Source organism: Crassostrea angulata, chromosome 9 (genome assembly GCF_025612915.1).
Source record: "Crassostrea angulata isolate pt1a10 chromosome 9, ASM2561291v2, whole genome shotgun sequence".
In the NCBI taxonomy this organism is placed as follows: Eukaryota; Metazoa; Mollusca; class Bivalvia; order Ostreida; family Ostreidae; genus Magallana; species Magallana angulata.
Window position 1 is genome coordinate 12,604,632 of NC_069119.1, and position 17,467 is coordinate 12,622,098.

A 17,467-nucleotide genomic window follows, 5' to 3' on the forward strand; every position below is an offset into this window, starting at 1 on the left:
ATATATATATATATATATATATATATATATATATTTACATTTTCAAGTGTCTTTGCCTGTGATAACACTTCGTATCGGTTTTGTACTATATAACTCATAAAGCCAAATTGAGGCGCCAACGGGGTTTGCTTATTTATATTTAAATATTCAATCGCACGATGGTTTTAAATTATATAAATATAAGTAATAAGGAATCATTCTTTGAATATTATGAGGTGATAATTTCGGTCGGGGCGTGATCAAATCTATCATAAAGCCCTTCGGGCTTTATTGGATTTGATCACGCCCCGACCGAAATTATCACCTCATAATACTCAAAGAATGATTCCTTATTCCTTATTTATAAACACTCATCTTTTGAAATCGCATTGGCATGTTGTTGAAGAAATATGCGCAGATCTAGAAGGAGTGGGAGGGTGGGGTTGCCTTATGGAAAAATCGATTTTTTTCAAATGTAAATTTGCCTAGGAGCCCACCCCCTGGGAAACGTACATATCTTTTGGACCCCCCCCTTTCCCCCCGGAACATTGTTCTGGATCTGTGTATGGGACTTCTTTTTTTTTGTCATACATGTATAATAGGTATAAAAAGGTGTGTAAATTAACTGTAGCCATACAGGGAATAGATTGTATGTTCTTACTGCGAATCTACAAGCGTTGTTATCATATATTAACAAGAGCTTGGACTTTGAGTAGCTGTGTTAAGCAGCAATGTGAAGTAGGCCTGTCTATTTCATCGTTGGCCACTCAGGTATGGCTCTTTAAAATCAACTAGATTTATCTGACTTTTGAGCTAAGACAACGCAATCGGTGTAAATTTTGCTTGAACCAGAAAAAAAAACCCAAATAGCGCGACTAAACGATGATATTTACATGTATGAGCTCATGACGAAAATGATGGCATATATATCAAATACAATACTAATCAAAGTAGTGAGAGTACCGAAAGACGGGTTCTTGAAAGTTTGAATTTGTAATTGTTCTGGATATCCTCGAATATGCTTCCAAAATTTATGAGTTTGAATTAGTTGTTACAATCTATGTTAATTCGGCTTTTTTTACTTTGTCTAAATTTACTCAACCCCGGCCTTCATAAATTGTAGAAAATTGACACAACGGTATATTATGTAAAATAAGACCCCAAGGAAATTTTTTAAAAACTATACTAACCGGGAAAATCAAACAACTATATCAAAGTAGATAATTTTAATCATTAGATTTATTCAATTTTGTGATCCAAGGGAAAATCCACAAGTCGGACGGTAGCCGTAATAAAAGTTTTATGAAAACCCCGAAAACTCTAAAACTGCTGAATTAACAAACAAAGTGAACATTTGTATACCGATAACAAACACAGGCACCTGACGTTAGAAATTTTTTTTTACAATAAGATTCCAAGAACTTTGACAATAAAAAGATTTGTCACGGTCGCCATTTTGATTTTTTAGACCGACTTATCTGTCACGATTTTCTTGCAGCGATTCATGCAAAATAAATAGGTAAAAATAAATCCGTTCGCCACTTACTACTTTTTTTGTGTAAACTCGTGCATCACCTACACGAATTGCGATACAACCGTTCCTTTCATTAAAAATCATACTCCGAAAATCAGAGACATAAATAACAGAGATTGTCAACTCCGCCATTAGCATGTAAATGTTAAGGACCAACATTACTTTGAGAACTACAAGTGCAACAGCAATCTTGTATAAGTCATTAAATTTGAACCTGATGGTGAACATGAACATGAACCTGTAAATATTTTAAGCATGTTTTGTTTATTTAATATTTACAAAAACTCTTTATTTAGTTTTTAAATTACTTTTTTTTAAACTTATTGACTTTTCACAAAGTAATGGTAATGCATTACTTTACTCATGTTATGGTAATGTAATGCATTACTTCAAGAAAATTAAGTAATGGTAATTTAATGCCCTAATTTATGAAATAATGGTAATGTAATGCATTATTTTACAATGTAATTCACCCCAAGCCTGATTCCAACTAAACCGGACAACATGAACATTAACATTTAACTTGGTTCTTCAATCGATAAGATTGTATATATTATATGATGTATAAGTCTTTCAAAATGTATTAGATTTTGCTTACAATGCATTGTTTAAAATTTAAATTTAGTTTAATCAACTAAAGAGCCAACGAACGAGAAGGCAAATTCAGACTTGTTTTTATTTTCTTTGTACAAAATGCCTTTAGAGACGAACAGCAGTCATACCGCAAGTAGACTGGAAGCCAGTGAAACACCTATTTAATTTGTAAAACATCTGTGTATAACCCGTCCCGATTTTAACTTCGGCTTGCGTATGAAGTTTGGTAGTATTAAGGTGAAAGATTGTCAAAATAAAATTCACAACTTTTCAAAAATGGCACATTGCGTTTGGGAACTTTAATTTCGATTCCACCATCAACCTCTTCGATTGATTAATGAGCTCGTACACCAACTGAATCGTCAACGGCGCTGTGCATTCAGTTACGTAACTCGTTCCACATTTGAACCTGAGCAAGAATAATTGATCAATAAAACTATTTGTTTATTTTATAAATAGAATTTTGTTTATACACAGAGGACTAAAAAAGATTTAATGCGTGTTTTTATAATACATATATACTGAAATTCATGAAAACTTTCTGCACTATTTTCTTACGCGTAGACTCAATTCATGTGTTCTACGCGTGCCTTCCGGTTTGAGACTTCGGCTGACAGTAAACCAATAGACGAAGTCACGTGAAACCGTCTAAAAATCAGAGAGAGAGAGAGAGAGAGAGAGGAAAGAGAGAGAGAGAGAAATGAATGGTTAGTTAACGTCTGTATATGTGACTATGTTATATTGTATAACAAATTTATTCATGTAATTGGCTTGAATTTGAGATGTGGATTTATGCTTAGAGACCTTCAGATACGTGTATAAAAGTTTATGAAATTGATATAATGTTTGGGAAGGATATATGCGGGTGTATTCTTAAAATAATTAATATTGATGATATAATGAATACTGTAGGTGTACCTATGGTTGTCACGTCCATGTTCCCAGTGATGCTTGACCATACTAAATAGAGATTACAAAGAAATATCATATACCTTCTTACTGGCTATGAGGAGGAGAGCGAGTTTATTGTCCATAGACACATCAAGTATATAACGAGGACGATAGCAAGTTTATTGCCCCCCGAGACAGCAACTATTTCACGAGGCGAATATTAGTAGTCATCTGCCCATGACTATTCACTATGGGCAGATAGCATGGAAACTTTTCACGGTTAGATAAAGTAGCATGTTTATTCTTGTAATTTTACAAAGAAAATATGCACATGGGTATAATAAGTACAATCAATCTGACTAAAATCAAATGAAATAAATATTGGGGTTTATACATATTCTTTTCAAGGTGAGGCAAAGGTCTTGATCATGAATAATGTTGATGTACACTGAAAAAGCATTTTGAGAAAATATTCGAATTGGTTGACTTGGCCCGAAATTAATGCATTCTGGAAAATTTTTGCGTTATGTTTTTTTTTTCAAATTGCATTGTCACAGACCTAGATCCAAATCGGATTAAAACACTTAATTCCTTATCATATCATATAGCGTTTGGTGACGGAGTTTTGTTCATCAGATATTGTTAGAATGTGTGATAAGCATTATGATAAGCGTGGATGTTTGTTTAACTTAATGTTCTTTTATTTAAAATATAATGTTTTAGGTAATATTTAAGGATTTCAAATGAAATAAAATGCATCCTACATACTTTTTAAGCTTCAAAGTATATCCTATAAAATTATGTAAATTTGAAGTGTTTTGAAATTTCTTTCATCGGGGACAACGATCTCTATAAATTTTATAGATAGATAGATAGATAGATAGATAGATAGATAGATAGATAGATAGATAGATAGATAGATAGATAGATAGATAGATAGATAGATAGATAGATAGATAGATAGATAGATAGATAGATAGATAGATAGATAGATAGATAGATAGATAGATAGATAGATAGATAGATAGATAGATAGATAGATAGATAGATAGATTAGAAGTGGTCGCGCAATTAGTCCCCGAAACAAAATTATGGAGATAAAAAGTAATCTGTTTAAATCAATTGATTTTCTTTGATATTTTTCATTAATCGGTACTTGTATATGTTTAATTATACATGCATGTCATTTGATTGTTGTATGTAAAAACCCCACGTTCTACAAGTCCATTCTCAGTGTTCTACATAGAAAATACATTTTAGCTCCGCGTTCAGAAAATTTAACTTTCATAGACCCTGTTCCCTTCAAACGCTCATCATTCAATATTAAGTTAAGATAATGACAGGAAAATTGGAGATATTGTCGAGATATGAATTTGACAGATTTGTATTTGGCTACGGCCTATCACATTTGTGTCCATATGAGGCATCTTGCTTACTTTACTATTTGCGCACGCATTGTGCATTGCACTACTTTATTTACTATGAAAAGACAACCTCATTTAAATAGATAACTAAAAAAATCGTTACTCTTATCTGTTTACCTTGAAAGTAAAACATTTATACAGTTACATACATAATGACTCATATCACGATTTTCTTTACATCGTAAGAATATTTATAGGAAATAAAATTCGCCTTCTAAAGGTAAACTTTATTCATACCTTGCTATTTGGGAAATCAACAAAACAGTGTTATATAATAATCTTATTTATTAGGTTTATTGCATGTAGCGTAATGCTTTCGTATTTAATACGACTTGTAATATCATTGGTCAGCTCTATTCATGTAATTTACATGAACAGAGCTCACCAATAATATCACATGCCGAACATTCATTAAAACGAATACTTGTTTTTAAATTGCGTTGAAATGAGGATGTACGGTCACATTTGTTCCTTAATTATTTTGTGTACAAAAACATATAGACGAATTTGATGTTTAAACACCAGCAGCGGGGAAAAACATTTACCAAACGTTTGAACTGACGTAACATTTTATCGGCGAGCTTAAAGAAATTTTAAAAGACCTTCCCCTTTGTCATTGCAACTTACGACTACTCTACTATGTGTGTGTATAGATGTGTTGTATTTAAAACAAAAAGCATATTCAAATCAGAGAGAGAGAGAGAGAGAGAGAGAGAAAGAAACGAAAACTCTGAGAAATGAAGACAGGACCATGATAATCAATATGTACGTCATAACATAGAGGCGTCCCATACAACCTTAATGTGCATATAATCCTCACGTCTGCTCAAAAGCCAGACATATCTATAATAACCATGACCTGTGTGGTCAGCAATGAAATAGACAGGCCTACGTCACATTGCTGTTTGACACCAACTACCCAAACTCCAAGCTCTGGTTAAAATGGTTCTATGTCTACATTAACCAGTTCATCATTGAACTTATAACAGTTTGAGGTAAATAAATAGCTGGATTTTGTGGCCATTGGGTGAATATTGGGCACTATGGCAAATCCCATAACAATTATATAATGTCATCGCCACTTTATCAAGACCATTTCGCCACACCTTACAAATATTATAAAATGTTATAGCTATAGGAGATTAGAATGATACCCTATTTAACAGTTTATCTCATCGGGGAAGAGTTTAAAGAAAACGGGTGTCAGAATTTATGGATCATCCTGTAATTTATTATAACAAATAAAATATTCAGCATGGCTATGGCTTCTTTCATTAACGTAGGATTACCCAAGCTTCTCGGGCCTCTCCGGCGCATCTCAGAAAACACCTCGAATGTATTACAAAACCCTTTTTATAAAACTTATATATTTATATATATATAAACAACACATTTTACGATCTGTTGAAGTGTGGGCCAGACCTTGTTAAAGTCAATGATATCAAATATACCACAGAAGAGACGTACATGTACTAGGCAGTCTAGCAGGTATTTATTGTAATAGGAAGAGACTCTATTTTGTATAGAATTTTAACATTCGGACAGGTAATGTTAATATATTCGAGGTGTTTTTCCGAGCTCTGCCTGAAAGGCCCGAGAGGTTGCAATTGTAGAATTCCATCAATATCAGAATAAAGGATATAAAGATCCGCTTACAGGTTTTTTTTTCACACTCATAAGAAATTTTCTTTGTTACTTAAGGAATAAGGAATCATTTTTTGAGTATTATGAAGTCATGATTTTGGTCGGGCTTGATCAAATCTAATAAATCCCGACCGAAATAATCACCTCATAATATTCAAATAATGATTCCATATTACTTGTATTTATATAATTTTCAGCCATTGTACGATTAAATATTTGAACACAAATAAGCAAACCCGGCTTGCGCCCCAAGTATACGTCAATTGAATTTATTGGACTGTACAGTCAAAACAAAATCGATACGTATTGTATTTACAGTCAGAAGCAATGAATTATTTTTTAAAAAATTCTTATAATAGTCGTGTTTTATATTTTTATTAGTTATATTAAATTATACCAGGAAGAACATTGTACACGTAAGCATCGCTTTATTGGGAAGGGGCATGGAAGGGGGATGGGTTAATTTAAGATTGCTTGTGAAAATAATATTGTATAGTACATATGTATGAATCTCTTATATTTAGAAAGATCACATACTTGTATCTTTTGATAATGATAATCGGGGTAAGCTTCTTTGTGTTATCATGTTTAGCATACTGTGAAGTCTTACATCACTATCTACTTTGGAATTTTGTTCCTGCTAGGCGTTTAAATTCGGAATTTTATCAGACGAAAACAAAAAATATTTGGCAATGTGAGGAGCTAACCAAATACATAATTCTAAGCATTACAAATACAAGAAATGGAGGAAATATTTCAAAGACCCCCATCTCCTTCAAAACCCGCTGTTTCGATCCATTTTATGTGTCATTCGGATATTAAATGACAAATTGCGTTGTATAGTAATGAAGGGCAAAGAAGGGCAAATCACCCTTTGTACTAAGTAAGCCACTCGGCCATTGCTCTTTGAAATCAACAAGATTTGTCTGACTTTTGAGCTAAGACCACGCAATCGGTGTATATTTCACCCAAAACTAGCATACGAATTAGTAGTGTCATTTTTAACTTGGTTTGACGCAAGAAATAGATAGTGGATACTACAGTCAATGAGCAATTTATTATTAAAGCCCTTAAAATATGAGATATTTCAGCTTTTATTTGAAAGAAATGTGAAGAGGAACCAAACAGAGGTGTAAATTAGGGTGCAATGATAATTTGTCTTGTATTTATACTTGTATGTGGAATTGACAGGATTTTAATGAATATATTAAAAATACATGTGACATTCTGCTAAATCTTTATGTGGAGTTATTTAACAAGATTTTTGAAACTGGAATTATACCTACACAGTGGATACATGGAAACGTTATCCAAATTTATAGAAATAAATGTAACAATGCTGATCCATCAAACTAAAGACCAATTACACTTATAAGCTGCCTTTGAAAATTATTTACTTCTATCCTTAGTGAAAGATTGACTGAGTAAGCAAGTAGAGTAGAACTTATTTTAGAAAATCAAGCTGGGTTTCGTAAAGATTATTCGACTATTGATCACATTTTTTCTTCATATTCTTTGATAGAATTATCCAAGACATTTAAAATAAAATTATTTTATGCTTTTATAGATTTTGAAAAGGCGTTTGATTCAGTTTGGCGTGTTGGTCTATGGAACAAAATTTTGTTGAACAATATTGATGGCTAGTGTTTTAACGTTATTACAAATATGTATATTCATTTAAGTACGGAGACATTAGTTTTGAAATTGTAGATAATATTAAATACCTTGGAGTACACATTTGGAGTAAATTCAGGTGACCTATTGCTATCTGTTTTCGTCCGTCGTCGTGCGTTGTGCGTCGTGCGTTGTCCGTTAACAATTATTTTACATTTTTAACTTCTTCTTAAAAACTACAAGGCTAAGTGTTACCATTTTTGGTGTGAAACATCTCTATAGTATATAAGAGGAATCTGAATTGTAAAATTTATTGCTCTACCACCCCCGGGGCGCCAAAGGTGGGGCCAAATATGCAAAAAAAACCCAAAATTTTCAAAAACCTTCTTCTTTACTCCTACACTTTTGAGGAAAAAACTGGTTGCATGGTTATGATGTCCATGAAGCCCTCTACCAAAATTGTGAAATTCATGGACCCTGTGTCAGGGGCTCAGGCTCTTGGGTGGGGTCAATATGGCCATATAGTAAAAATGTATTAAATCTTAAAAAAAATTTCTTTACTCCCACACATGTGGGCAAAAAACTGAATACTTGGTTATGATGTCCACTATTTCCTCTACTTAAATTGTGAAATTCATGGCCCCTGGGTCATATTTTATATTATATAATATTTCCTATATTTTGATATTAAGCTCTTCTTTTAAAGGAGACCAATACTGTCTCAAAAGGGCCACGACCATCGGGCCCTCTTAAAAGGCCCATGATCTCGGTTTTAAGTCAAAAAAATAATAATAATAAATTCCACCTGTTCGGTGCGATTTATTGGCTTTTACAATATCAGATAATCTTCCATACAAATCAACTATCCTGAAATGTTATAGACTTGCACTTTATAATCATATTAACCAGAAAAATCGGTCTATTAGAGTAAAACAGTAAGTGATCATTAATATATAGATCTTTTACTGATATTGTACTGAAATATAAAATACTCGTATGAGAATTGAGCATTCCAGGCGTTTACTGTTGAAAGGCGGGGGGGGGGGGGGGGGGGGTATTGAGCGTAAGGCACTACCATACGAACTTGTTATAATAACGTCTTTTTTTGCAATTTGAAAGGGTGTTATATAATATAACGCCCTTTTCGCATCAAAACACATTTTGGAAAGCGTTATAACGCCTTTAGAAAAGGCGTCATAATGCCTCTACAAAATGTTTATACACATTAAGCAAAGGTCTAATAACGTATTATAACGTCCTCATTTTTTTTCGCGGGGAGTGGGGGGGGGGGGGGGGTCAGTAGTGGTACGACTGCACTTAAAAAGGTGCAAGCGTACGAATTTTTACTTGAAAAACTGGCAGAGTGTTTTTATATTGATTTTTTAAGTAACAAGAGTCAACATAACAATGTTGTATAAAAAGTATATATAAATTACTCTGTATTTTCGCTTAAAATGTAGAGTCATTCTTGGACTTTTGACTTTTAAATTTAGAACATACTGCAAACCTAACAATTTACATAAAGCACATTTCATAAAGAACCACCTTATATAACAAGGCCTTGGACTTGCAGTAACTATCCATTTCGTGAAAAAACTCTGTGAAAAAACTACTAGGGCTATGTATAGTGTAATAGGTAAATGTAAAAAACACAATATGTCAATTGATTGTTAATTAGATATGTTTGACAAAATTGTGAAACCTGTTTAATTATATGGATTTGAAGTTTGGGGTTTTGGTACAGTGTACATGTAAGATAGCACTGGTTGAAAAGTTACATCTGAGATTTTGTAAACATATCTTAAACCTAAAGTCTTCAACACCAAATTATATGGTTTATGGGGGAACTTAGACGATACCCACTAATAAAGTACGCATGATAGCATTTTGGAGTAAACTTGTCTTTTAACAAAATAATAAAGTTTCGTCAAAACTACAATATGTAATGGGTAAAATGAACAATCCGTGGTTTAAATTTATTGTTAAAGTATTGAATGATTGTGGTCTAGATCCATCTTTAATTTTGTACCAACAAAATGTAAATATCCAGTGGCTTAAGAAAACTGTTTTTTATATACTTCTTGACCAATTCAAACAGTCATGGAATAGTAAAATGTATAATTCATTAAAAAGGTATTAACTATAGAATTTTTAATACCACAATATCCTTGGATAAATACTTATTAGATCTGCCCTTCAAATATCAGATTTTTTTTTGTACTTTTAGAACAAGTAATTCTAAATTCCCTACACTACGAGGTAGATGGTAGGATATACCTCGTGAAAACCGTATATGTACCATGTGTAACTGTATTGAGATAGAGATGAATTTCATTATTTATTTCATTGTACAGATATAACATTTAACGTCCTTGTTAAAATGGTTCTATACCTTTACAAGTCAGGTTGGAAAGAGGTAATGTATTCATTGGTTATACTTTGAAATATTATAGGCAAAAGATGCAATATAAAAATAAATGCAAAAAACAATTGAGGTATGTACGTTATAACTTTTTTTTTTTAATCAAGTTTAATTTTGATTATTTTTAGTTGTTCGAAAAATCATACCAAATTGTCAATCGATGCACGAAAATACCTGCATTTTGCGCTAGAAAGCCTTAAATCAGCATATACGAATTGCCCCTTCTGAAGATATTTTGCTGACACGAGAACAATAAACCCGCCACTAGGGAATCCACTGTACAGAATACATGTATTAGATTTCAATGAAAACATTCATCCTCATTCCTTTGCGATGGTTGAACCTTCGACAACGACAACTAAGGCATACGAACTTTGTGTATGTAAATTTGACCAGGACGACGATCTAACGGTCAGCTACAATTACTTTGGTTATCTACATCATGTACTGATACTGAGTTCAATATGACGCTACCCAAGTCCGTCAGGAAGAGCATTCAACTCCCATACGCGGATTTAGTAGACGGAAGAATTATTTTGGGACCCCCTCCGTCCCCTTCACCCTTTAAAAATTCATATTCTTATATTCACATAGTATCTCTACCTAAAATAGGCAAACTTACAAATAAAATTATTTTAATCCCCCCCCCCCCTCCTTTTCTCGCCTCCACCCCATCCCACCCCACCTCCCTCTCAGATTTTTTTTAATGCACGCATGAATCTGGGATACATTAAATAATATTGTTATTACAGCAGTGTAGTCATTCACTTCACGGTGGGAGGGGGGGGGGGGGGTTGGGGGTGGGGTGGGGCATTAGTCTGCTCAGTTGCGCAGTCAATCATCTAAAACGTATCTGGCATAGTAATATAGAAGTATATGGGACAAACACGCTTCATATTTTGGTTGTGGTGAAAGAAAGTCAATGGAAGTTAACACATGTAAAGTGAATGACTAAAGTTCATGTATCAGTCAAAACGAAAATGAGAAAAGAAAGTAAAAAATTAAATATTTAATTGTAGTTCAAACTTCCGTCTTTCTCTTATCTGAAAGTTGGTGTAGGGGTAGGGGTGAAGTTTTTCGTTGCGTGTTTTTGTAGCTCCATCGATTAGCTAAACATACGGATTATTACGTTGATTATCTATTTTTTTCTGCATCATTCGATACTTTTGGAATCCATCGTATTACATTGCTAGTTCACTTGTTTTACTGATGTATAAGGAAATGGAATGTATATCTAACTGCACTGACAACGGCTATCAACGACAGCCATGTATTAAATGCCCTACTTGTAATAATCAGAACTGATATGATAAAACAAAAAATGAACCCACCTTTGTCATGCTGTGAAACTTCACAACTTCAGCACTTATTAAGAAAAGTTCTCAGATATCCAGTACTCTGTGGTGAGTTCGACACCAGCTGGTCATTGCTTGGTCAAAGAAGTGCGCTCGGTTCGTGTATACTGAATTCTTCAATACGTAGGGTTTTCTTTTGTACGCTGTCTAGACCGCTTTACTCAATATCCGCCCTACGGAAGCATATGCCATCCGGAAATTGTAAAACATAACATGCTTTGCATCACCGACACAACATATTTTCACACCGCCCTTGTTTATTAATACACAAAACGCGACATTTTTTTTAACAGGGCGTACCCACACACACACACACACACACACACTCTCTCTCTCTCTCTCTCTCTCTCTCTCTCTCTCTCTCTCCTTTTTCCCTTTCGCTTTCCATGCAGTGCAACATAATGAACTTGTGCTCTCTCTCTCTCTCTCTCTCTCTCTCTCTCTCTCTCTCTCTCTCTCTCTCTCTCTCTCTCTCCTTTTTGCCCTTTCGCTTTCCAGTGCAACATAATGATCCTCTCTCTCTCTCTCTCTCTCTCTCTCTCTCTCTCTCTCTCTCTCTCTCTCTCTCTCTCTCATTTCAGTCATTTGTCAGCCAACTCTTTTGCATAAGCATTCCAAACAAATTGCATCGTAAAGGAAATTGCCGTTTTCCGATATGAAATCCAAAGTGTTTATAATTTGAACAACACTCTTTATGCAGTAAGCTGCTTCAAATGATGATGAATAAGGTTTCTATAAGAATACGCCCATCTGTTGGTTTAACGCGCCATGGAATTACCAGTAGCTGTACCCTACAGGAAAGAATTCTATTAATGAGTAATCTAAATCAAAAAAGCCGGAAAACTTCCAAGGACATTCACATTTTTTGTTGCACATTTTACATAGCATTAAACAAATAGCAAATTTTATTTGATATAAGTAAATTATCATTGTATAAGCTATACATGTATACTATCTAGTCAGCATATATATATATATATATATATATATATATATATATATATATATATATATATATATATATATATAAAAGGTGGGTTGAACTTCACAATAAATAAAGTTAAAGTACATTTTTTGGTCAGTTTTTTACATGATACAAATTCATTTTAGATAATCGGATAAGAAAAACATTTCATTTTGAAATGCGGTGTATTAGGGTTTGCACACTTGCAGGGCATTGTACGCAAGCGCATGTGGGCGGCAGCCCGTGTATACATGTACATGTAGCAGGCGATGAAATACACAGTGGAAAAATCGCAACGGTCATCTGGAAACTGTCTATCTGTCTCCTCTTTATACCGATTAGGAACAGGACCCCCCCCCCCCCCTTCATGAAGGAAGTAACACATTTGGAGGGTCAACGCCAGGCATAACGTTAATAATTTAAAAATGACGATCCAAGGTTTAAACTACAAACATATAAGTCAGTTTGATGGTATTTACAAAAAGGACTTTTAAAGGACTTTTAAAAATATAGGCTTTGTACCTTTAAAATCATTTATGTATAAAACCTTTAGTTATAATTATAATAATATATACCGATGTAAAATAATTAAACACTAAAGGTGGGGGTGGGTTAATGAAAATGATATAAGCAAGTTTATGAATCCTTCATTTTGAACTTTGTATCAAGGATACACACACACACACACATTCACACACACACACACACACAGATATATATATATATATATATATATATATATATATATATATATATATATATATATATATATATATATATATATATATATATAAACCAATTATACAAAACTTGTTATATGCTTTGCGCAATCTAGGACTTGATTTCTTGGCCAATGGAATGTTTTATTTCTTTGTTTAGGAGAGCCAACTTTAGGTATTAAAATGACTTTGACTTCGTAAAAGGCATTTTCAGAACTTTAAATTCGATGGCACCTGCATCGTGCTAACACGCATATGGCACCAAAAGTCTTAATTACTCTAAAGCACGATATATAATTGTTGCAGAACTTTTCATTTTAACGATATTTGTATTTCCTAAGTGGGATAACGCCCAAACGTTTACAATGGCAAAGCGTTGCCTCATTGAAATGTGTTGCAAGAAAAGAAAAAAAAACGAAAACCAATCATGATAACATTTTGAAAAAATAAAGGTTTATCTACCATGGCCGATTTATAAAGAAAGACTTTTGACATGTTGTAATTATTTTTTTTTTTAAATCATATTCAGAACATCGGTGTTAAAACCAGCACGAGTTTTAAAGTTGACAATTGCACAATGTAAACATGTAAATGAAAACACACCCACGTTTTGTTATGGGGGGGGGATATAGTTGACTCGAAAAAAAACCCCCAACATTCAGCAACTTTAAATATCTGTCGAGAGATCCAATTTGTTAATCACGCAAACAATAAAAATCAAACATGATTTCAGTGATGATTTGTGAACTGCTTATTATGAATCATACTAGCTATAGTGTAACCTATCTTTAAAAATGTCAATTTTTAATTGACCTATAAACCTTAGAACAATTAAAGCTTAAATTTCATCACAAAAACAGAAACAAATATTTTTCATTTCAATAGCATTCTTAAAGCAGTATAAGCTATATGTTCCTTAGAAGAGAAATCTTTCCTCTGACAAAAATTAATGATATTTCTAACTTTATTTATCATAAAAGTTTAGTTATATCCAGACTTATCATACTTCAAGGTTTTTGCAGCAAGATAAAATTCTAAAAAAAATACAGCTCATTTTGCTTTAAGTTAATTGGAAAACGAGATTGGCATTGCTTTTGATTAACTTTTATAATTAAACGCCCATTCATAAGATTTATCATATAATCAGAGTGGAGATTGGTTTTATTAGAAGCGTGACGCACAGTGTAACAATTAAACATTGATATTAAGGTTCTACGCGCCTTCAGGTGTAAAATAGATATCGGCAACTTCGAAAATTGTTTGCATATTCAAGACAGCCAAAAATTACTTATCGTTTGTGTAAACATATCGTTATGCAGTTATTGAAAAATGGTGCAAGTTATTAAAAATAATGTTAAGGACATCAAATCAAAAGTGACAGAATGACTAGAAAGCACTCGACTATAAAAATATGATTAAATTTTGACACCACAATTCATGTTGCACACTTGCTTTCACGCAAGGTTCAGTAACCATACTCACCCCAACCCTCTCCCCACACCTTTTACACATCGTAAATCGTGTCTCGTATGAATTACTATTTGTATGCGTAAAATCATGATTTACTCAGTACATGCATAGTCATCGAAATCACAGGGGCTCGGTTGTCAGACACTGAAATTTATAACAATTTATTCCCGAATAAAAAAAAATACATATTGAATGACCATTTACGTATATTTTTTTTATTCGGGAATAAATTGTTATGAAGTTCGGTGTCTGACAACCGAGCCCCTGTGATCGAAATGTTTATTGATGTCACCGCCCAGTTTCCTCGCTCTTGTTTCATCACCAATGAGAATTTATTTGTTATTTCTAAAGTAGGTATCAGCGTCCGAGTGGATATTCTGGTGGGAAAAAGGGGACGGCAGAAAATGTAATGACGTTTTAAACTCCTATATCTTTCGGCGTCAACTAAAGCAACATCCAGAAGTGCAGAAGTCAGCAGACGGTACAGATTTTTTGCTATTATTGTAAAAAAAATAATACAACCCCCCAAAAAGATGCTGAGGCGTCCTATACTTTGCTGCTTGCTCGTTAACGCAGCCATGCTATGTTATGCGCAACTTCGTCGAGACAACCTGCGGCCATCAAAGAAAGATAACTACACTTTTGATTTGCCATCACATTTGATGCAGTCGGGGAAACACGAATGCATTCTGACGATTTATCAAGACCTTCTAAACGGGGTTCCGTCAACAGGGGGATCCCCTCACCTCAATCTGTTCTCTACGCATGCGCAGATGTTTAACACAGTACGATGTCTCAAAGGAATTCAAACTGGTAAGTCTTTGGAAAAAAAAAATTAACGTTAACCATTTTGTTTTGGTTTAGTTTTCATTTGCTTAACATACATTCTTTCGACACATTAACACTCGTCATCAAAAGTAGAACTTAAAGAGAATGCATCGTTTTTTGACAGGTTCCAGTTTTATTTGAGAATGTTACGAAATCAAAACCTTTTTCATTTATCCCGTGTATAAATACAACGTATATTTTAAACTCTTAATATATTTTGTTTCGTGTACTTTAAAAACAAAAATCGTGAAACAAAAGACGTAATAACGTCTTCTCAACATACGTTACACAATGCCTAAAAAACGTTTATAAAAAAAATAATTTAACTTTTTAATTTTTTTTTTTTTACAGCTGGCAAGAATTCTCGTACTTTCTTTATCGAACAGCCTTGGGATGAGAAGTTTCATCATTTTGAATTTCAAGCAAAGGTCGCTTCTACTCCGAATTTGAATTTATTTATGTCGTGTCCAAACACCAACGAACGCATGTTTATTGACCAAGTTCGAACACCGCTTCACCAGACGTTTAGCAAAGACATAACTGCACAGATCAAACTTCTCAATATCCCCGATAAAGCCAAATGCAACATTACAATAAGTTCTCCGAACGCTTTTTCTGCGTTGCATAAGAAACAGAGCGCAGCCGATGATTTCAGATTAATAATTCTGTCTAAAAAAGAAAACGCTCAAACATCGCTCCGAGAAATCGCAGCGTTGAGCGCTGCAGCAAATGGCCGCCATCTTGACAAATCGCCTTCCAAACGAAGTAGTTCAAATGGATGCAAGAGAAAACAGATGAAGATAGAACTTTGGAGAATTGGATTTATGAACAAGTATGTCATCCATCCATCCACCGTCGATGTTGGGTCCTGTAGCGGGGAATGTCGTGCGAAAAATGTGATTGAAAAGAACACGTCGAACAGAGGGGTCTTCCTCAGCCTGTACCAAATGACCCTTGGCACGAAGAAAGCAATGACAAGATGCATACCGGAAAAGATGATGAAACTGAGCGTTCTTCATGAGGACGAAACTGGGGTATACGTCAGCTATGTCGGTGACATAATCATTGATAGTTGTGCTTGTCAGTAGAATCCCCCAAAACCGATGACGTTGATCCTATGAACAGCTTCATGTAATTCAAAGTGCCTTAAGGTGGAATAACACATCATCACAAAATGGCTGACCGCTGATCGAAAAGACATTTCGTTTTATTAAAACGATTTTATGGAACATGTAACTTACTCCATAGCCGAGTGATTAGAATGTCGGACTTGTGATCATCCCTTCATCCTGAGTTCGAATCCCTTAGGGGCTTTTGTTGTTAGTTACTGGAATAATTATTTTAGATAATTCATTTTTTATCCCCAAACGTAAAACTTTTCACTTATTTGACATTTTTACAGTTCTTTTATTATTATATCTTCATTATAAAAAAAAATTCTGTTAATTTGAGTTACTTTTTCCAGGTGTGTTATTCCACCATAAGGTTGTATGGGACACACCCTTATTGTAAGGTACTATTTTATCGAAATAAATGGAAGTGCACTTGAAAAAATGTTGTTGTTTAATTAATTTTAAAAGACTTTTAAAACTTAATGATGAATTAAGCCTGTTACCTTTTTGTTTATTTCTTTCAGGAGAGTTCCGGTGAAAGTTTTATATAGGTATGTTACAACCCACTTTGAAAAATTACGCACTTTGAAATTTTTTTTTCAAAGTGTGTTAAATTTTGGACCATTTTAACGCATTTAGAATTTTATTTCAGTACAGTATAGTATGCTTACGCAAGATAAACCCTTTCACTAGTATGCGAAAATAGATGAGTATTAATTGTATAGACACACACTTTCAGGAGGTATCGATGGTTGTGCTTGTCAGCAGAATCCCGAAAACAGATGATATTGATCAAATGAACAGCTTCATGTACATGTAATTCAAAGTGCCTTAAGGTGGTATGGGACACATCCCTACTGTGAGGTACTATTTATCGAAATTAAAGGAAGTCTGCATGAAAAAAAAAATTAAAGTTG

General features: G+C 33.8%; 2 protein-coding genes across 2 annotated transcripts in view; one reads left to right on the forward strand and one right to left on the reverse strand.

Annotated features, from left to right (window-relative positions):
• The window catches only part of LOC128162725 (uncharacterized), a 48,459-nt gene extending 36,741 nt beyond the window's left edge, over positions 1–11,718 (reverse strand). Inside the window, exon 1 of the mRNA XM_052826019.1 lies at positions 11,434–11,718. Coding sequence (XP_052681979.1) covers positions 11,434–11,442 — 9 coding nt within the window. The 5' untranslated portion in view covers positions 11,443–11,718. The remainder of the gene's footprint in view (positions 1–11,433) is intronic.
• Positions 11,719–14,965: 3,247 nt separating this feature from the next.
• Positions 14,966–16,979, forward strand: LOC128163748 (growth/differentiation factor 2-like). Its single transcript, XM_052827401.1, has 2 exons — positions 14,966–15,423; positions 15,790–16,979. Exons 1-2 carry the CDS (start codon positions 15,144–15,146, stop codon positions 16,524–16,526), a joined length of 1,017 nt encoding a protein of 338 aa, XP_052683361.1. The 5' UTR covers positions 14,966–15,143; the 3' UTR covers positions 16,527–16,979.
• Positions 16,980–17,467: the final 488 nt, after the last annotated feature.

Excerpts from the sequence above, each read along its gene's own strand:
- LOC128163748 (XM_052827401.1), top strand. The coding sequence starts at position 15,144 with ATGCTGAGGCGTCCTATACTTTGCTGCTTGCTCGTTAACGCAGCCATG. Across the intron at positions 15,424-15,789 it reads TCTCAAAGGAATTCAAACTG|CTGGCAAGAATTCTCGTACT; the intron begins GTAAGTCTTTGG and ends TTTTTTTTACAG.